The sequence below is a fragment of the Formica exsecta genome, unplaced genomic scaffold (genome assembly GCF_003651465.1).
Source record: "Formica exsecta isolate Colony F162 unplaced genomic scaffold, ASM365146v1 scaffold149, whole genome shotgun sequence".
NCBI classification, from domain to species: Eukaryota; Metazoa; Arthropoda; class Insecta; order Hymenoptera; family Formicidae; genus Formica; species Formica exsecta.
Window position 1 is genome coordinate 1,000,017 of NW_021848818.1, and position 23,029 is coordinate 1,023,045.

Here is a 23,029-nt window from a genome sequence, read left to right on the forward strand (position 1 = left end):
CGCGCAAGGCAAGATGTTTCGCGTATTAAGATATATTTAAATAGACAAAATTTCTCACCTTACATTATATTATATATAACAAATGGACATATAATATTTAATAGATTATAATAATATACAATTATATAAATTCCACATCAATAAAATTTTATCGATATATCCCACGGCAAAATATTAGTTCATTGTATAAACGAGTATAGCTATATATTCAGATATAATATTACCCTGGATATAATTAGATCTGCATTTGGCGTAGGCAGCCAGCTTGTTTATTCCAGGAGTAATAATAACTGCGCTGACCGAGTCCATATAATGCATACAGATACTGTTACTTATTGCCGCTGCTTATTAATTACAGATGTGTTTGATAAAAGTAAGATAATATTAATAAACGACAATATATAATATCATTGAACGATGTAATTTTTGCCATTATTGAAAATTACATACACGAATCGAAGGAAGTAGAAAATTAGAAGTTTACTATACGTGATAAAAGCATTTTTATTTATTATTTTGAGCAAAGATGATTTACTTATTCGCTAGATCTTTTATTGTTTAATATTGGATTACTCCTTTAATAATTTGCTCGAATATTGTTTTCGATTCAGGGACGATCACATATTTACGTTGAAATAAAACGTCTCTCTCTCTCTCTCTCTTTCTCGAATTTGCCTGATAAAAGGTTACTGAATGGCTGAACAATAATTTGCTCGAATATTGTTTTCGATTCAGTGACGATCACATATTTACGTTGAAATAAAACGTCTCTCTCTCTCTTTCTCGAATTTGCCTGATAAAAGGTTACTGAATGGCTGAAACGGGGACACACTTGTTAAAAGTTATTGGACGATCTATTTTCGCTTGAAAAATTGTTCCAAATATCAGAAATAAGAGGCAGAGAGTATCAGTATTTAAAACCCGAGTAACGGCGATTTAAGGATACAATATTACGTTGACATAACTTTCTATTGTCTGCTGAGAGTACAGAATTGCGAAAAGAGTAACGGAAATGCGGTTAAACTATATGCATTACCTATTCTCTAGCAAGCTTAAGCTCTTATATTCAATATTACGCATATGAAACTTTCCCTTTAAACATTCAATATGTTTAGTAAAAGCGATTTTGCAAATTATTAGTTAAACACCATGTTTCTATTTTCAATTGTTATTAACTACTCAACTAGCAACACTATTTCAGTTGCAATCTTTAATTATGATTGCGATAAGTTTAATGAAGTTGAATACATTTGCAGTTTAACGGGCGCACACACACTGTTCTTGTGCTACCTTTTTCCCTCTCCCTCTTCCTCTCTCTCTCTCTCTCTCTCCATGTTTTTATCTTCAATAAAGTTTAACAGCGAAATTCGCCAAAGTCAAGCGATATGGTCCCTCGAGCGTTTTGCTAGCGTAATGGCAATTTAAGCATCTCGAGAGTGAGTCGATGGGCTTTACCTGCATAGTTTTTCGGAATGCGGCGAATTTTTGTAAGACGTGAGCCGCGAGGAAGATGACGCTTATCCGCATCCTCGAGAGGGCCATTTCCGTTTTCCCTGGGCGTTTATCGCGCACGTGCGGCAATTTCAAGCAAATTGTTTGTAGCAAAGCTTCCGCGAAAAATGAAACGAGCGTATTAGCTCGCGGAGGAAGTCTACCTACTTTGGTTTGCGGATCTGCGGACATCAAAGCTGGAAATTTACATTTGCCATCGGTAGACACGCGCAAATGCTTTTCTCACAATGATTAAATATTAATCTTCTTTTGAAATTTCTTACAAACATTAAAATTATTTGTTTTATTATGCGTTCTCCTTTGCGTTTTTAGTTTCGTATGCACTCATTTATGTACTATGATATAGTTTTCAACATATTAGTGAGATCTATTAAACCGTGTTGGTAAAACGTGTCGGTTTGCATAATTAACACCTCGTTTATAGGATAAAATTATCCGTAAATATTTACTAGTTTCGAATCCATTCTGGAATTCGTTAAATTCATGGGACGTGAAATTAATTATGCGTTCCAGCGTCATTCTATAGGCAGAGATAAAGTCACACGCGCGGATGATAATAGATCAATAATAATAATTCGCACATTTTGGTGAAAATTAGTATGAGGTTGCACAAGCGCGGACTTTAAAGTGGAACGCTTGTGATATTCCATTGGAGGATACGCGACAGGGTGATCTATTTTGTGAGCCCTTTGTGCGCCCGAAACTGCTTCTTTGCCGCCTGGCCGACGGAGCAGACAATATTTTCTTTCTCTCCGTCTCTCAAATTTACTCCGCCCCGGGGAAATGTTGCAGAAACATAACTAGAACGAAATAACACGCGATGTATCTACAATAAGAATATGCAATGAAATTACGACGAAAGGGCTTTTAACAACTGTTCTTGGCTCGCTACTCAGAGAAACGTGACGCGAAAGTTTCTGTACTCCTTTACGTTTTTTGCCGTCAAAGTTTCCGATTTCATCCTAAGTACACGCCAATTATTCGGTCGGTGCGGCGTTATTGGCGCACGACGCGACCGTTGTCTCTCTTTCCCGTACAAATTTACATGTCCTCGGGGAAATGTCGAAGGAGCACGGCGAGAGATAAAACGGTACACCGGCAGAACTCGAACTGCACGCGAAGTCGAAGTTGCATAAAAATTATTTATACGATTCTCACACGAGGGGATCCGCGCGCGCGCGACCTTTTCCGCACGACTCAATTTCCAACGTACAATTTCCAGCGAATAGCCGAAGAATTGCGCTCGTGGATCGATTAATCGACTATTCCATGCAAGAATTAATAAGATCGGTAGTGTGCCTCGAATCGCGGGGCGCGATTTCGATAGGAATACGTAATGGATCGTTTCGGCCGACCCTTTGTACTATTCCCCGTTTCTGAAAGAACGCACGCGAACCGTTTTCCACACATCTTCCCGGATTCATCCAAAATTTACTTTACCTCGGGGAAACGTTGGCGCGATATGAACACGGTGATATAAAACGTTATGCTGAAGGGATACGTTCGTTGAGAAATTACCGGCAACTCACCCGGGCCGGTCCTTAACTCTCGGATCTTGCACCCCGAAGTACTTTTAAAACCTTCGCCGGTTTAAATCTATCGATTCCGCGGACAATATTTCCTTCCACGGGCGAATATTTACTTCGCCCCGGGGATACGTCGGGGCTGTAAATCGGAGCGTAACGACACGGAGGATATGTGCGCGCAATAAAGTTAGACCGCGAATTGATGCGCCAGCGAGTGCAAACGTAGTGTCCTTTGTCCTTGGCGGCAACATGTTATATCGATACTTAAAGAGAGGTACACACTATTTCTCTTAAATTATTTTTTCTCATTTTATTGGCGAACATGATTGTCATAAAATATATGATAATCGAAAAGTAATTTACGACAAAGAGACAAAACATTTTGCATCACGAATTATTAACTGTATGCTTCGCTATAAAAGGAAATTCGTGGGGTCGTGTCAAGATCTTTCTGTGAAATCATATCTCTAAAATGTTCCACATAAGAGAGCATGAGCTATACATATATGGAGAATATTTTTAAGATATTCATGTGTAATATAGTTTCACATATATACATTATAATATCTCTATTGAGATACATACATATATGTATGTATATATTTTAGTGCCTATGAAAGAATATTGCAAGTTTCTTTTATAATTCTACATCTGAAATATATCTGAATATATCTTGTACGAAAGAGAAAGCACATTAGTGTAATATAATATTAAAATCTCATTCAGTGTAATATGTTTGTTAGAATATCTAATACATGCCTATATATATATGCATGTATGTATGTATATATATGTGTGTGTGTGTTATGAAAAAAATTGAGAGAGATATATTTTAAATTTTCAGAATAATCTTCATACATATATAATTCCGTAAATTTCCATTATTTCATTCCATTAGCCAGCTATTTCCAAATATAAAAAAAAGGAAACGTTTCTCGTAAAAATTTCCACGGCAAACACTTTTTTTTTTTTCAATCTCAAGGTATATATCATTAAGTTGCATTAAGTAGGAAAAGATTAACGTGAGCACGGAGGAGGATCCCGCCGCGTCAATCATCCCTTATCGTCATATACGTTTTCGGCTATACTTTCGCCCACAGACGTCCTCAGCCGTGTACATTGACCTCTCGACAGAAGAAAGACGAAGTTTATAAATATTTCGACGCGGTTTTGCCGCGGTATTCACCCTCTCGTCGCTATCCTGACGCGGTAGAAGGCGATGTTTGAAGGGCTCCGCCCGGTCGGTCCGCCGGGCGGTATATACTGGAACACGTTAAAAAGCTCTTCTTTCTGTACGAGGGGTCGATAAAGAATTTCTCGACCGGAGGAACGTACACGTGAACGTTCATGTAGACAAGAATCGACGGTGGTTTTTATAAGGCGGTATGCGCATACTCTCACAATGTACATATATAACGGAATTACTAGAATTGGAACGGAAAGTTTTCACGGCGAGAAATCTGCCTGAAAAAATTTCACGACAGCCGCTCTTTTCATTACGCGATATTGCGGGCCTCTGTGTCGCGCGAATGTTTCGCGATGCTGGAAAGCTCTTTGTGCCGCCGTGTGTAAATACACAACCCTTGGCACACGTGTTGATCCTCTGTCACGATTCCGAATTCCTTGATCCGATGAGCTACTTTATCCGTTTTCGGATACGCGTACACGCGCGGCGCATAATTACCTTTTCTGAATACACGCTTCATTCGGATGCATTTGGTCGGATCGACACGAGAACGGCCGATGCTGCTCTCTGAATGAAAGCAACTCGGAGAGCGGCGTATTTTTTTAGGAGCAGCGACAGTTTATTCTTTCGATCTTTCTCTTTTTCTGCGTAGCTCTTCCATAAGTACGTTACGTTAAAAAATGCAGCAGCATTATACACCTATAATTTATGTCAAATAAATCTGTAGTTCTATTATTATTTAATTTAATTTACGCGATTAAGATATAGTAGGCTTACACTTTTTATCCACTTGATGCATTTATATAACAATGTAAAAAGGAATAACGATTATTTTCACAATTTGTTATACTTTATAGAAAAACTTATATTTGCGCCTTTCGTATGCTCTTAAGAAAACTGTTTGTCGTAACTATAAACATTAAAAATATTCCCTGCTATCGGATAAGTCAACATCACATAATTCTCATCGTTAACATGCCGTATCGGTGATTTATGGCGCGGTGCTCTTAATAGCGCCTAATATTCTTAAGAATATTACCGTGGCAGCGCCACGGTAAAATTTAAGCATGTCCTTTATCTCCGAATATAAATCAGGACTGTATAATTTCTGCCGTTAATATGCCGTTTTAATAATTTAACTCAGTTCACCTAAAACGCTCGCGAGCAAGCGATCTTTGCGTTCAAAAATTCGAACGCCTGCGGATATAACTAATTTAATCCAATATTAATATTATATTTTAATATTCCGAGCAATTTAACGCAAGGATACATGCTCGATATACACAGTTATATCTTGGTTATATGAAAAAAGTAAAAGAGTTAATTCTCTTATAATCTCCCGGCGCATCCAAAATATTAACTCTTAGCTTGAAGAAAGAAGTTGTTTCTCTAACGAGAAGAGATTTTAGGGGGATTAGAGAAACGAATGAAGCAAACAAAAACATCCGAGATTATCGGATAAAGGTTAACGCAATCGTATGCACCTTGCAAACCCCATTATCGTTTCACTCGAGCGACTTATTAAGCGCTACTTATTAACGCTTAATGCCCGCGTCGACGTCAGGAAATGTTCGGAAGCCGACGCTCGAACTCGGTGGCAACAGGCTATTCTGCGAATTCAGAAAAGAGGGGAAGTTAGTTTCGAACAACCATAACCGCATGCAGAAATGCACGCGAAAATGCGTGGATATGCAGGTGTGATCTCAACGCGAACGTGACTCGACATTGACGTAACAATACGATGTGCTTGAGTAACCAGCCGTTTTTGACGTGTGCAACCTCTCCATCGATGATCGATACACTCGAGGGGGGCAAAACGGGCAGAGGCGGATGGGGCGGAATCGGTCTCGACTGTACGAGGGCGGAAAAGGCACCACTGGCAAACGTGCGGATGCATTCGCGCGGACGCGTGTACCGACGCACAAAAGCTTGATAGTAGGTGGATATTGAGACGGAACTGGAATCTATTTGTTTGCTCGAAATCTGCACCGTTAAATGATGTTTTCATAGAAAAAACGACTTGACGTACGATATTGGACGGATTAATGGGAAAAAACCCGGAGTGGCGCGACTCGATTCGCGAGCGGTTTTAAAATCCGAGGGCGCCCGTAATTGCTTTCTCATCCGAATCCAATCCTTTTTTTTTTTTAAGACTCGTTTTTTAACCGCTGAGCACTGGTTCTCGTACAATGTGCCATGCGCAGACAGCGCTTGGCAAAAGACAGAAAGGTTGTGTCATTTCTTATATCGTCCCGGAGCACTTTCGGAATGCAACTTATAAAATCGACAGCGGGGCTTAGCTCGGGCTAAGAACGCCGCGTTTAAGAAGGTCTATCGATTTTATACACATACGAGCGAGGGTCGTCGCCGTGTTTTTGCTTATGGTGGCCTTAGCGACAGAAGATACACGCGCAGAATGTAATATCTTCTTGAGAACACTTTTGCCAGATTCGAGATGTGCCGTGTAGTTCTCGAAAATTATTCTCGATGTTGTTGAAGAAAACAATATTTCGTTTCACAAAGTAAAATCATTAAAAATCACGATTATATATTCTACCAATTTTGTTAATTGTTGGATTTTCTCTCATGTTTTTAGATTCTTTAATGCAAAATATGTTTTTCTTCTATAATTTTCGAGAAATTTCTAAAGTTTGTCAAATGTCATTTATTAAACGGTACAATGGAAGTAATATATCAAACTTTTTAGAGAGAGGACATTTGTCTTTTAAATATCAAATTAAAAGGCGAGAATATTAAATATCTTGTGTGTATTCACGTACACACATAAATAAGTAGAAAAAAATAACAATATCTTTAATAATATTATATGTATATCAGAATTTTTAAAATCAAATATTTCTTGCTTTTTTATTACCAAAGTTGTTAAGCTCTAAATTATAAAGTATAATAAAAAAGATATACTTAAAATATAAATAATATCGTTATACGGTAATCTGACACGTAATGGAAGTCTACTTTCTCGATATTCAGCCGAGCGATATGAGCTAAGCGTATGTACGCAATAGTGGGAACAGCTGTTGCATCCTGTGCGCGGACGATTTAAGACGCGCTTCATATGCATTCCGCGTACAAGCCAAGAAACGGGGGTGAAAACGTACAACTCCGCTTAAACAGGCTCAAGGTTATATACCCTCGCGTGGGCATAATTGTTTTCCTTCAGACGACGACGGTCTGGCAAAATCGCATAACACCTAAAAATAATAGCGTGATATCTAACCTGCACAATAAATTTACGCACATTATTTTGCATTACATTAATATGCGTACTTTCGGTGCAAGAAATGTGATATAATATTCTAATCCTGGGGGGCAAATTTTAAAGTGTTGAAGAGGTAAGATTTTTTTCCGCGAGAACTAGACCACAGCGAAGTTAAAGCAAAGAGACAAGTCTTTTTTGAGCGTAATTAGAAAACTTACTTATCAAGTTACTTTTAATATTTCGGTGCCGCAAGATCTCTGAACAAAGTTGAAAATGTCAGAACGTTTCAGGAAAATTTTATCGTTTTCTCCTCTCTCTCTCTCTCTCTCTCTATTTTTCTCCCCCTTTTTCTTTCTCTGTCTCTGCCCTATCTCGCACCGGAGAAAAAATTCCGTTGCGTGCAACCCGGACCGACTTGTTTCTGCATTTGTAAAATATGTAAATTAAAATTGCTCTGATTCGTTCCATCCACTGGTCCGTAAACTATGACATGGGTGTAAATCACTGAAGCGATATTTTTTGATCTCATACGCATGACGTTGCCAGTTTCATCATTTTTACCATGACTTAAAAATATTTGCAATAATTTTTTCATCAAACATTTTTGACATAGGAATTATCATTGCTTTATTAATATTTTCCACGTAAAATTGTTAGACATATATACATTAAAAGTATTTTTCCAAGCGGCAAAAAGTCTGGTAAAATTTTTAATCTCTCTTTTTTTTTTCGACAATCTCAAATTTAGTAGATTGCACAATACGACGTAAACTCCTTCTTTCGCTTTGAATTACGATCAATTTTTCAAAATAGTTAAATGTCTCTCTCTGTTAAATATATCTTTATTTTATCTAATAATTCTCTCTACTACTATTTTGTAAATATCTTTTAAAAATGTAGTATAACAGAATACTTGATGAATATGTCATTTAGATGAAAAACGGCTTTGACCAGATAATCGAGTTTTCTTTCACAATACCGTTTTCAATTGTGCGTGCTGATTGAACGGTAACATCAAAGACATTAGTTGAGCATGACAAACGCTCTTTTCTGGTAGGCCATATCGTAACGATCTTTTTTTACTGGTCAAAATCTCACAGATAACGAACCGTGGTACAGACATCTACTACATTCCGAAAAAGGTATATTTAATTAAATATAACTAATAAAAGCGTTATATTGCAAGCGTTATGAAGTATTTTGAGTTTTGCAATCAAAGTTTAATTTATTTAAATGTTAATGCGTCGTTTATGTATTTATTATTATCAAAGTATATAAGAGAAAGAATCCGAATATGTATATATATATAGAAAAAAATACAAAATATTATACACAAAAAGCAATGTGTTGTGTAATTATAATGCATCATAATTTTTCAAAACTGCAATTGCAAATAGAGATTTTGACAAATATAACGCGCAGATATATTATAATCATAAATATTTATTTTTCATAAATGAAATGCTCTTAATTTCTAAATTTGTTTCGCTTTCGTTTGAAGTGATGTGATACTCCGTTTAATAAATCTTCATACATAATGCCATTTTTCTAGTCCCGCTGTAATACAATGCCATTTCTCGAGCGTAAGCACAAGCACGCGTTAACGCTGGTTCACCATGCGCGTATACATTATTCTAAATATTCACCATGCAATGATTAAACAAAGGGCTATCAATATTAATCGCACCAGTATTGGATGTGATTTCAATTAGCGTAAACCGGCTATCACACAGTCACTGTGCGCGGCAACGAGCGATGGTGCAATTATGGTTGCACCTTTTACTCCAATGTACATCTATTATAGAGCACCGTGGAATACTGTAGCTTTGCACTAGTAGCAGGCCAGATTTATTACTCATGCGCCCTTTGAAATATTAATACGGACTTCAGGGCCTTGTTTCAAACACCCTCCCCTCTCCCCTTTTCGCACTACGCTATGCTATGCTCTACCCGCTCGCGAGGCGAAGAAACCGACGAGGAAATACGCGGCGCGTCTCGAAGTCGGCAGCTTTGGCCGCAACTAACGATTCTCCGGCACAGCCGGTACGAAAATAAACTATTTATGAATCATTCTGAGAATACACGCATAAAACTCCCCCTCTCCCCCCCCCCTTCCCTCTTCGCTTCTGTCCTGTCCGCCCTACTCTCCCTTTAAACGACCGCAACGCGTGTGCGCGCACGCGGTACACTTACCGCGACGCACGAAATTTTATTTTGGTAAAGTGTCCCATCGTCTTACTTCCCTCGCGTCGTACAGAAAGCTTTTAACGCGCTTGTCGCGAGCGAGCAGACATTTTATCGAGTATATATATTTGTATTTAAAAAAAGACAGTTTTTGAACGGAAATCTTTAGCGGTAAGGGGAAAACGAAACGTTTGTCGGTCGAAATCCAGGTTAATTCTCTAAAGTTATTTAAGACTTTGTAGCGTTAATGAAGTTTACTTAGTTTTGCAAAAAAATGTTGAACAAATTATGTTTATTAATGTTAAAATTATTGCATTAAAATTTTAAACGTTAAAAATTATTGTAAAGAAAGGATCAATCTTCGTCATAATAGTTATAGAAACATCAATAAATTCTATATAATAGATATAAAAGCGTCAGTTTTCATTTAAAAATACACAATATATATATTTTGCTTTCATTCGATAAATAACTCTGAACGTAAGTACGATATAGCTGTTAGTCGATCACACAAGCAGTTAATCCGCAGTTAATTTTTCCATCATATCAACGTGCACTCACGCTCTGTATATTTTCTTCAGATTATCCAAACAAAACAGTATATGCATTTATTACTACCAAGCTATAACCATAAAAAAGCATGCTACAGTATATAACAAAGGCTACTTCAATCGGGTTTCGTAAATATACATACGCTATTTGTTATTCATTGATTGATAAAATAAAGACAGAATCATTTATTTGCCACGTTGATAAAAGTGATTCCCAGTTGCTGAGGGCACCACTCTCTACGCCAATTGTAATATGATTTTCATATCAGGAGAATAATAGTATTTTTTGATTTCTTGAAAATACAGCGACAAACGTAGAGCGAAAATTTATAATTACTATTACAGATCTTCTTTAAACATACATTTATTAGTTCAAGAAATATATTTGATATAATCAAGTCTCGTTTTGTAAAAGGCCGTAGATGATATTGTACGAACGTGTACTTGTGTTGTGAAAGTATTTTCAACTGATGGTAAACACTGCTAGTTCAACTTCAATGCTTACCACTCGGAGGAAGCTTTAAAGCTCTTCGCGCGAACTAGACTTGGCTTTATCAACCGGCTACCCATAGCTGGTCGAGAAGAACTTGAATTCGCTTCAGAATCAGTGATGGTAGGTAACGGGCATCAATGATCGCCAGTTGGACGGGCAAGATAAATACTTTTGCAGTTAATGGTTACAACGAGAGCTCTTTCAAAAGGCTACTTTCAAATTAGCACTTCAGCGATAACTTTATCAACAGCTCCCGATATCGCGTTCGAAACGTCGGTGCTCATAGAGATTAAAAGCTATTTCACAAAGTTAGGATTTTTATCGAGATATTTTTTTCACCTAAACGATAGATATATGTATATATATATGTGCAGTGTACATAACGTACAATATAGCGGATATTTTCGAAGCGGTGATTTGAAAACCTTTTATTTACGATGCTCCAAAGGGCTTGATAGAACTTCACTTTTTCCGATTTTGTAAAATGGAATAAACAAAACCAGTAAAATTAAAAACCTTCCAAACAAAATATGCCATACATACGATCAAACGTATTTCGCGTAAAAATGCAAGGCATTTGTAACGAAATTGTTATGAATAATGGATGAAAGGAGAATTTAAAGAGAATTTTTTTTTCATATTTATCACGAACAAGCGTCGCGTGAATATCGAATCTTAGCCGTTAGCGGGACGAGACTGATCGATATATAACGTGTTTACCACAAATAGAACCGCAATGAAATGATAACGATCTATGGATAACGGCATGCTTATACCGCATCTCTGCGTAAATTACGCGGATATGAGCTCTTACCGCAGATGCTTGGTCCTGCAATAATTCACGACGCGTAATCCAGAATGGTTTTATACTTTTGGACGAGAGGTGAAGTGGCTAGGGGATAGGACAGTTAAGAGAAATTTGTGTTGATCCTAGGCAACTAGCGAGCTCGCATTATATGCATTATTCGTTTTAATCGATCGCTTCGTACCGTCTGTAATGTATGTTCACGATACTAATCGTATTATCGATCGCTAATGACTGAATAATTGTATAAAATATCATTGATGTATTTCAGTTCACGAATATCAAAATGTAAAATATGCTATCGATCGACTTACAAAAACTTCCGTTCCGCATATAATAAAAAATTGGCCGTATCCAATAATATTAAAGTTATGTGGAACCATTTAGGAGACACTTTGCGAGTTAACGTAAACTCTCTTCTAATCGATAATCGTAATATTGAATCGACAAATTGCTATTCAATATAGAGAATCGTTACGACGAGAAGTGACTCGACGAAGGCATCTGGTCCCCAATGCTACCACAATCAGCGATAAACGTCGACGTGTTGGAAACGTGCATGCAATGCGAATGCGAAAGGTTGATTAATATTCGCATCGCGAATCACCGATCGACCTCAGACTGATTAAAATTAAAGAGATAATTGTTGCAATTCGCGCCGCCCTTAACGAACGCGCAAGCGTGTTGTCCGTCCAAACTTTCGCCCACGCGAACTCACAAAATCGAGAACGAGATACGCAAAAGATGCTCTCGCGCCCGTCCAAGCGCGCATCACCATCACCCATCCGCCGATTGTTTCACATCTGGCGAAATTCCCAGAGTGGCCGCAAAGCATCGCTCTCGGCTGAAAGGATTTTCCAAAAGAGGCTTTGCAAAGACGGCTCCATCCGGTGTCTGAACGAATGACGCCTTGTTTCTCGGCTGCAAAGTCCCACCGGCACGATTGGCCGCGATTGTGGCATTACAGATTTCGCTGACGGCATGTTATGCGATTCGTATTTTCCAAACCTATCACCCTTCGTAGGAAAATCAAGCCATGCTAAGGTCGCGAATGTAAGTTGCAGTTTTTATCGTGATCATCAAATACAAGAACTGTATTTTCCAAATGCACTGAAAACCTCTAATATTTTTTCTAGATATCTCCTATATAATCTCTAGAACGTATCTTTTCGCACAATAGGAAATATTTTACATATAAACTATTATTAAATAGAGAGAGAGCAAAAAGTAATAAATTATATAGAATATATATATATAGAAAGAGAGAGAGAAAAAAATTATATTAAAAAGGTTTTGATATTACTAATTTGCAATAAGCCGGGATATTTTGTTGTATTATTTTTCAGGTCTACTTTAAAACTATCTATATCACTAATTTATTTTTATATTCATTCCTTAATAATCACTGTAAACTATGCGATAAACGTACATCACGCAGCGTTCTATTATAGCTTAATACAGCTTAATTAATTTAAATCGCATTTTGCGCTACAAGATAAGACAAGAATCACCTCAGGGCAAGTATCCTGTGCGTGTCTGTTCGCAATCAATCTCGTTAACGCCGATCCTTAATATGACATTAAACTGCCACTTTAGCTTCCTTTCGCGATCTATGCTGAGGATCTCTTCGCAATGAAATTCACGTAAATTTCAAAACGCGTGTCAGCATAAAATGTAAAATTTTCCAACGTTTCCGAAACGCGTGCGCGGCTCCTTTCGACTGGCTATCAATGCGCCCGCGCACGATATTGCACAAGCTGACCGATACACTAAGCGCCCCCCAAGGCACGTGTGCGAGTATAATATGTCAGCATCGTCTTTACAGCTTATGGAGCCCAGAATAACAAAATCATATATTCAAAGTGCTACATTAATTAATTCAATCTTAAATTAATTAATTTATTGAACTTTTTAAATTTTACTTTAATTAAATAATCAGTTTAAAAAAAAAGATATGTAAAAATGTATTTTCTGTGAAGATAAATCTCTCTCTCTCTCTCTCTCTCTCTCTAATGTAATAAAATATGTTAATAATATCTTTCTTTTCCTTACCGTGAATCATAGGATCTCCACAAATTGTAGAACCGATTTCTTTCCTTTGACTGTATTGGAACCGTTGCAGTGTATTATTGGTACATGAGAAAATGCGGCTGTATTTGACGAGGCTGCACACTGCCGTGCACACACTCGTCGAACAGATTTAGAACCGAATCATGCCAAGAACGTCGTGTTTTGAGCAGAAAAATTTGACTAATAGCCCGCATATATACCAATGCAGCGCTTTTCTCTCTGTATTTACAGCCCAAGAATGATAACGACATATATCAAAGGGATGGAATGTTTACATGTTAAGTCTCAATGATTAAATTATAAAGTATTAATTACATTATATGTGTCACAAAGTATCTTTATAGAAATACACAAGAAACGTAACTTGATAATTTAGAAAACGGATAGGTACAAAGTAGAAAAGATCCGCAAAGGAATATAAATTCACGTTAAACTCGAGAAGCTATTAAGTCTCATGAAATAAAAGCCGCCTTTCGAGGAGAGGCAAAGTAAAGATTACGTTACTGAAAGAAGAAAGTAAATGAAAGAGAAAAAGAGAAGAGATATAGAGCTGAAGATTTCTAGCGTTAAGTTAGAGCCATAAATCGTGATGTACGTGCTCGGTTTGTTGGAATATATATTTCTTTCATATTTTCTCCATAATTCACGAATCGAAAATCGCGTTTCACAAATGCCGAAAATGCCGATGAAGCGATGGAATATGTTGTTCGTATCCATAACCGCCGTTATACGCGAAATTGGCCTAATTGGCCTTCCGAAAGATTTCCTTTCGTATGGCTGTCTACACCAGAACCCGTTTCCTTTTCGTGGGGTGCAAGAGAGATCGCGCGAAATAGATTAAATCGAAAAGAAGGCGGACGCGGCTCGGGCGGGGGTATCTTACGTCCCCGTGCTACGATTTACGACGGTTTGGCGGGAACGTATTTAGGTCAGCGTTTGTTTTCGGTCATACGAGAGAGGAAGTGAGGTAGAGAGAGTAAGAGAGAGAGAGAGAGAAAGAGAGAGAGAAAGAGAGAGAGAGAGAGACCGGGTTCTGCTTTTCCCAGAACATCACGTTATATAATCATGGATGGCCGATCATTCTGACGAAAAGTCGCCGATGTCGAAGTGAACTCTTCTATGGATATATGTAGTTAGAGATTTACCACCTCGGAAGAGAGGTGTTTGAAACTCTTCGAAGTAGCTGCATTAAATGCGCGCATGGAGATAGGGGAGCAGAAGATAGGGAGAGAGGGAGGGAGACAGCGTATAGCAGGACGTTCGATAATGGGGTTGGTTCCACCTTTCAGTTGGGAAGACGTCGAAACTTTCGAGGGTGACGTAGCATGTACAGGCATTCTCCTATCTACATCGTGTAAGGTTTGCAGCGTTTCTCAAACTCGGCAATCCAGCCGAAAGGGCAAGGTTAATCCTTAATCAAACTAAAATTTTTTTCAACATATTTCAATGATTTTTTACCATGAACATCTTGGCACTTTAATGTATATAATATAGATATATTTTTTAATGAGAGAGAATCTATTAATTTTTTAAATACTGTATGTGTGAAATATCTTTTCGATATATCGCGAACAGAAATTACACACATAAATTTATCGTAACTATCTCGATAACAATTTAAATTTGTCGATTATACGATTATTATTATCAATTAACGATAATATTGTTTAGATTATTCTAAAATATAATAATATAAGCGTTTTTTATGATTACTAGTTTTCTTTATATCATCAATATGATGAAAGAAGATCTTAAAAACAAGTATACATGTAATTCCACAGCTTTAGTTAATTTTCCAACAAACTCGAAATGAATTTCGTGACGAGACTTTGTTCGTGCGCTTATGAACTTAGCACTGTGACCATACAATGTTTGATGCCGGACGCAATATCGAGAAAACGTTGAAGTTGATAGCAAAAAGGTATGCTTCTAAAACACGAACGCAATCAACAGAACCGCCATTAATATCGAAGAATAAACGTAGCACGACGTAATTTTTCTTTGTAAAATCACGAATTAAAGATAGAAATTTGTTGGAAATTATACAAACCTAAACGAAAGTATCGTTGAAATGCGTTTTTGATCTCCAAGCGGAGATCAGGACTACTTACCTAGGACGTCGTATACGGAACTTGAATTTGTACGAATCGGCACACATACATATATATATATATATAAAGGCACGATGTTGCGCTAAGAGCTTTATATAATATATTTCCCTATGGAATTGCGGATAAACGATTGACGCACAACATGTGAACGCGATGATATTTATACGCGAGCTCGTGTATCCCAAATTTCGTATTTTCATAAACCGATAAATTTATAAGAGTAGCTTTCTGCAGCACGTATAACCTTCGCGATAATAAATGGGACTCAATGGTATTGTTAGGAAGAAACTTGTACTAATTAATTAGAAATGCAATCTCAAAGTCTTTCAGTTTTTATTTAGCACAATTTTAATTATAATATCATGACATATATTCTTGATTATATGGCGATTATTTTCATGAAAATTATATACATAAAAATATAACAATAAAAATATAACATATCTGCATTTCCATTTATGTAAATTAGGAAGTAACATTATTCCATTTGAAAAAGAGACGAAGTTAGTTAGCAAAAATATGTACATATATACACAAAAATTAAAACATTCTTCTCATTAAATAATAACATTTTGTTTTTTTAATTTTTATGTAGCTTAACGAACGTTACATAATAAAAAATAAACCAATTGTTAGGCTCATATACTAATATTAGCAATCATTATTGTAGATATCTTTACGTTTAATAATTATATTTTGATACAAAGTTGATGTAAAATATTTATATATATTTTCTATGTTTAAACAACCCGCTAGAGGATAGTGAATTAATTTTGAACAGCAGTGCGCTTTCAATATCTGGCAAAGGACCATATGTTAACGGGAACACAACGCAAAAGATCATAATGTGCACAGCTACGAGCCAAGGGAAACATGGGTTGACCTTTATTCGCTGAAATACTTGGTTGAATCAGCACTGCCGTGCTAATATTGTATAACAGTTATACATAAAAAATTAAATGTAATCAGATTGTATAACAGATTGTGCACATTTATATAATGATAAAGATTGTAAAAAAATTGGAAAAGATATATTCGCTTATATTTGCCAAAAACTTGCAAATATATGTATCAAATCTATTTATGATCCAACATCGTTAGTAGATGTTGTTGAATGTTTTACAATAATTACTATTGAAAAAATTGAACAGTCTGCAAGATAGTATATTTATAATACACGAACATTTTAATACACGAAGTAATTATTAGAGTAATAATATTTATAAATAACATCACAGAAAAATATTATGATTAATTTCTCTAAAGATAAATTACATAACACGCACTGTATATGCTTTTATATTGAATTCTTATTATGTCATATTATGTTGAAATAATATATTCTTGCATTTTATAATCCTTTTATAGATTATAATAAATATAATAAAATCACAACTATGCCATTACCTGGAAATAGAATAGCAATTGTTGCACGTGTATATATATCACATATATTTATAGTTAATAATTTGTTAATAAATTGCGCATAATTTATATACCTATTTATGTAAACGGTTTTTCTCTAGTTCGAATGAAACGTCGAATAGGAAATATTATATAACAGCGTTTACAAGTTATACCTTCTTCGCAAAAACCTTTTATCGACCGGAAACCGGACGCGATGAAAGGCTCGAGACAAGGCAGAAGCTCGAAAGTCCTGTTGACAGCCGCTAATAACTGTAACGACCTCTGGGGCATAACAAAGTGGGTCTAAGAGCGATGTTAGAGATTGGTGAAGGCTGTTAGGGGATGCCCGCCCCATGGACAGTGTTACCTTTGCACATGTCTCCTTGAGACAAAGTTCTTCACGGAACAAACTCCTTCTTGGCCTCTCATATTCATCAGAATACGTGTAAGTCAAAAATGTATTCTGTGACAATTAATAAACGACTGATGCACGACAGAGCGATAGTTAATATATATAGAAGCCTTATACGCATCCCTGAGTGTACTTACTCGTGGTCACTTAATTACAACAAAGTTAAAATTAAGCTACTCGCCCCGTTTGACAAGTTTTTATGCTTCTTCGTAAGATAAACATTATCGAGAGACGTTTCTGGGCAGAATTTAAATTTATATAATGTACTAAAGTTTCATAAAATAACCATTTAATCGTCTCAAAAATATTTTGCGGACTGTATCACACACTTTGTCGGTATTATCGGTTAGTTCTTCGGGCAATGCGAACAAGACGATAAAGGAATAATAGAGATTTATCCATCTTCAATATCCGCGACTTTCTATGATTGTATACAAGTGCTGTTAGAGTTTATATACGACGTATAATCTTCGTTTGTACGGTTTCAGAAAGCATGGCTTATTATTATACGTACTCCTATTTAAGAACATTTTCAAAGTTAGAAACTCTGAATTATATAAGCAATATATTTGCAACTACAAATTGATTACGTTACGCAGCTTAAATTGGCTTATGCAATAATAGTAGAAGAAAATATAACACGGTTGCTTATTGTTAGATGAACGTGTCATATAATCGCACATAAGCTGCTTAACTCGTTATACCTAACAATGTTTGTTAATGTTATGCTATCATTTATATGACCACACTGGTGAACATAAATGGTAAATTCAGCTTACTATTTCTTAAAGGGCTGCAGTTTTTAAAGAAATTTTCTGGATAGGATATAGTTTTATTAAATTAAACTTTTCTTCCTCTTTCTTTTTTTAAATAGAAGATTTATGTATCTTTATTGAAACTATATTAAACCGAATTAATTTGACCATAAATCAAAGTTCTAAAATGACATAATGGAATCTGACAATTAAATTGTTATTTACGCACGATATTTGCCAATATTTTATTGGTCGATCTCAATCAGCAATTATCCATGACAAACATCTAAATCGTACTTACAAACCTTTTATATGATTGATCTTGAAAAAGCAAACGACATTAAATAACATCTTGAAAATTGCATTAAAAAAATATCATCGGATATGTCCCAAGATAATATTTTTCTTATTGTTAAAAATAAAAGCAAAAATAAACATCACTGATATGTATTAAATATTGTTATAATGCAATAAGGAAAGAATCTTTTGATAGATTTTCTCCATTTCCTCCTTTGAAATACGCGACAGCTTTAAAATATATTTGATTAGCAATTGACGAATAATGGAGAAAAAGCTGCGGAGAAGAAAAATCTGAGAAACCAAAGACACAGAGCGCTGATACACGCGCCATCGATTATTTCCAGCAGTAACTTCGAGAGTGAACGAGAACTGTCTTAAAGATCCAAAGAACCAATAAATTTTCCCCTGCATTTATGTCCAAATCTTCGACTGACTTTAACGTAGAGAAAAGGCGTTATGTGAGAAAATGTCACGTCTCTTTGCATTGATCAGTCTCGATCTTCGATTTCAAGGATTTCTCAATGTGTCTTTGACGCGAAACAAGTCACCTACATATCTCTCGACACAGAAGATCGTGCCTGGTCAACGGCACCGAGAAGCTGTCTGCAGCGTGATCCTTGGGAAGGAGTAGTCGATGCCGGACTGGCGAAGTCAGGCGCACGAACGCGCGACGGACGGCTGGAATCCGTCCGGGTGACACCCGTTATACGTGCATTCGTAACGTGGAGTTGTAGAGTCGACTCTCCGATATCGAGCGGGAGAGGCCCGGCAAGGGGTGCTCACACGTGCGCAGGCTCCCACCTCCACGACCTACCACTTCCCTCGTCGGTACGAACGGGGGAGGAAGGTGCGGGTGTCGCGGCAAGTGGAAGAGAGAAATATTCTGGACGGCGGGGCGTCAGCGGAGCGAGATGGACGATGTTCGAAGGGGCGATTTCGGCGGGGTTGGAATCGGGGTGGCCCACCACGGATGTTGGGTGGCGCAAAAGAGAGAAACGCGGGGTGACGCGGCTAGCGCGGAGCGAGGAAACAGGAAGCTTTCCGTGCGCATGAGAGAGAGGACGGAGGATCTATCTCTCGCGAAGAAAGATAAACAATGAGCGAGAAAAGGAACGAAAAAGTAAACGAGACGGGAGCATAGGGTGGAGAACGTCGAATGGCGGGTAAAGAAGAAAGGTAACTGAGAGGGACAAAGAGAGAGAACGATCTCTGTTCGCGTAAAGTTAACCCGGTAGAAAAGAGAATGATGCAGATACTTCATGAAAAAACCGCGTACAATCTCTAGTGCGATGAGGATGATCGCGGAATGTTATAAGATCGACGCTAAACGAAAGAGAAAGAGAGAGAGAGAGAGAGAAAAAAAGAGAGAAATATTGCGTTATCATGAAGAGAATCAAAGGGGAGTTGGCGGCAAATGGAACGGAGAATGGAAGACGATCGAAAGAGCGAAAGAGAGGCATACAGCGGCAAACAGAGGAGATCGAAGGAGGGAATACACGGTGGGAGAAAGAGATAGAAGGAGGGAGTCGGTGCGACGTCGGTGCGAGGTGGCAGAAGAGAGGGCGGGAGTAAAGCGAGAGAGAGGAACGAAACGGAACAGGGTTGTTCCAGTGTGCAGCGGGCGGGCATCGCGGCGGGGGCGCCGTTCTGCTGCTCCTGTATATCCATCCAGGGTTATATGCACCATCCACCGCATCCTAGCGACCACGACGGCGACGACGACGACGACGACGACGACGACGACGACGGCAACAGTGACGACGACGACGGCAACGGCAACGACGACGACGACGACGGCGACGAAGACGAGGACGAGGACGAGAAGAAAAACGAGGACGACAACGACGACGACGACGCCGACGCCGCCGGGAAGCAAAAGGATATCGGTCACGTCGGATACCCGAGCCTGTTCATAGTAGCGGCGTACATTAGCATTGGTTGTAGTAGTAGTAGTAATCATAGTACACGCCGCGGACTAATTCTTCCGGTCCCCACGTCGTGAGGATTCAGTGAAAAAACTCGTCGGAGGGTAGTAGCGAGGAAGAGTAAAACGCAGTGCGGGAAACGAAGAGAGAGGAAATATATCTCTGGTACCGAGAATCTGGAACCGCGGTCACACAGATAGGTCCATCCAGAGGGAGACATCGGCAAGGAGCCGCTCCTCATCGCCGTTCCAGCATGACCCAGCCTTAGTACGGCTCTCCTGTCGTAACACCCTTTGCGGCGCGACACGATACGACACGTAGAAGAAGGCGGTGGAGGAGCCGGAGGTGGTGCTGGCGGCGGAGGAGGAAGAGGGGGCGGAGGGGGCCAGAGAGAGGGTGGAGGACGCCGAGGAGGACGGAGAAGAAGAAGAAGAAGGTGGCGAAGGTGGAGGAGGACGGAGGCCTCGCTAACGACGGCGAACGTCCTCGAGGGTGCGAACCATCAACAACAGCACCACCACCGACGACGACGATGATCGTGACGGGCGGTGATCGGCGTACATGTTGGAGGCGGAGACGCCGATTAGTGGTGATGGCTCTGCTCTCCGCGGTTTTAGCCCTCGCGATGGGCCCCTCGTCGTCCTCGGGCCACAGACCGGCACCGAGCAACCCGATCATGTTTCACACCACCACGAGTAGCACGGCCATGCCGATGCAGTTGGGCAACGGTACCAGCGTGCAGATTTACGATAACCATAACAATAACAACGTTGTGAGTTTCGATGATCATAATGGGACTACTAATGAAACAGATATAAAGAGACCGCTCTTCCCTGAAGATTTATTCACCATTGATCAGCGGCGCCGCGGCGCCGTGATACTTCACATACTTGGCGTGGTGTATATGTTCGTCGCGCTAGCGATCGTCTGCGACGAGTTTTTCGTACCGTCGCTGGACGTGATTATCGAGAGATTCGACATCGCCGACGACGTAGCCGGTGCCACTTTCATGGCGGCCGGTGGATCGGCACCCGAACTCTTTACATCGATCATAGGCGTGTTCGTGTCGTTCGACGACGTCGGCATCGGCACTATCGTCGGTTCCGCCGTCTTTAACATCCTCTTCGTAATCGGCATGTGCGCTATATTCTCGCGTACGGTACTGTCGCTCACATGGTGGCCTCTATTTCGTGATTGTACCTTCTACAGCGCCAGTCTGCTCACCCTGATCTACTTCTTCCGCGACAGTTATATTTACTGGTATGAAGCGCTCGTGCTCTTTGGATTCTATTTGGCATATGTGAGCTTCATGAAGTGGAATCAGCCGATGGAGAAACTCGTCAAAAGAATACTTTACAGGAACAAGGTGACCCGGGTCAGGTCTACCGATCAGCTGATGCCTTCGGTATGTACGGAATGTATATGCGAGCCATACGTACCGCGATCTAGGAAAATGTCTGACCCTGTCTTTGTCTACTTTTACACCGATCGATCAGTCTGTCTTGTTCTACGATTTCTCTCTCGCTCTGCTCCTGTGTGCGTCGCGTCGTCTCTTTCTATCCATCACCTTCTTTCATATAGATATATGTCACCGCCGTCTCTTTTTATCGATACACGTTTTCCATTTCCATCTATCTATCTGTCTATCTCCCTCTCTTTCTCTATACTTTTCCTTCACGTTTTCTCTCTTTCTTCTTTAATTCCCTTTAGTTCTCCTCCGGTATACACATACTTGCACACCGTGTAAGCTCTCTCTTTCTACGTTACTATTGTGACTTTATATTTCATAGAAGAGCATAAAACGTCGCGTGATTCTTCATGTACTCGCACGACTGTTCGTAGACGGTGTTTTGTCTCGTGGACAGACATTCTCACGTTTATTTCTTTTCATTATTTTTCTCATTTTGCATTTCGGAATAAGATTAACGGGCGAATTTTGAGGGCAGCGTGGTTAAAAGATGTGACCTTGAGCAAATCGCAGAACTTTGTGACGAATGAATCACATCTGATATAATAATTTAGCGCCTTTCTTTTTCGCACGCTCCATTTATGGACTACGCGCAATTAGTAAATAAATTAACAGATTGAATATGTGATTACCGAATTTATAAATAATTTTTAAATTATAAGATTTTCGGTAGCATAACAAATATATAATCATTAAACTCTACAATTTGTCTTTGCAAACTTTACAATTTGCAAATTTAATTTGTCAAAAGAAATTGTTAGTGTGTTAAATAAAACTGTTAGTTTCAAGTGTATTTTGAACGACGTCAGGCATAGAGCAGGACACATGAAGGATTGACCCGCTTACCTCCCGCATGTAGGCCAAGGGAGAGATATCGAGATATATCGATTGCTATACCAATGTATTCTCAAAGCATTTTCTTTTCCTCACATTACTCGTGGAATTTTATATATGATTATAGATAGTGACTTTTCTCTCTTTCTTTTCTTTTTCTATTTCATATCCATAACAAAATGTTTATTATTTTTTCTATCTCTATATTATATGATATAAATTATATATAACGATATTCTCTTTTCTGATGTAAATTATATTTAATTATAT

General features: G+C 38.5%; 1 protein-coding gene across 6 annotated transcripts in view; it reads left to right on the forward strand.

Annotated features, from left to right (window-relative positions):
* Nucleotides 1–20,957: 20,957 nt before the first annotated feature.
* The window catches only part of LOC115246353 (sodium/potassium/calcium exchanger Nckx30C), a 61,796-nt gene continuing 59,724 nt past the window's right edge, over nt 20,958–23,029 (forward strand). For all 6 annotated transcript variants that reach the window (XM_029825101.1, XM_029825103.1, XM_029825102.1 and 3 more), the window contains exon 1: nt 20,958–21,862. In XM_029825101.1, coding sequence (XP_029680961.1) covers nt 20,990–21,862 — 873 coding nt within the window. In that variant the 5' untranslated portion in view covers nt 20,958–20,989. The remainder of the gene's footprint in view (nt 21,863–23,029) is intronic.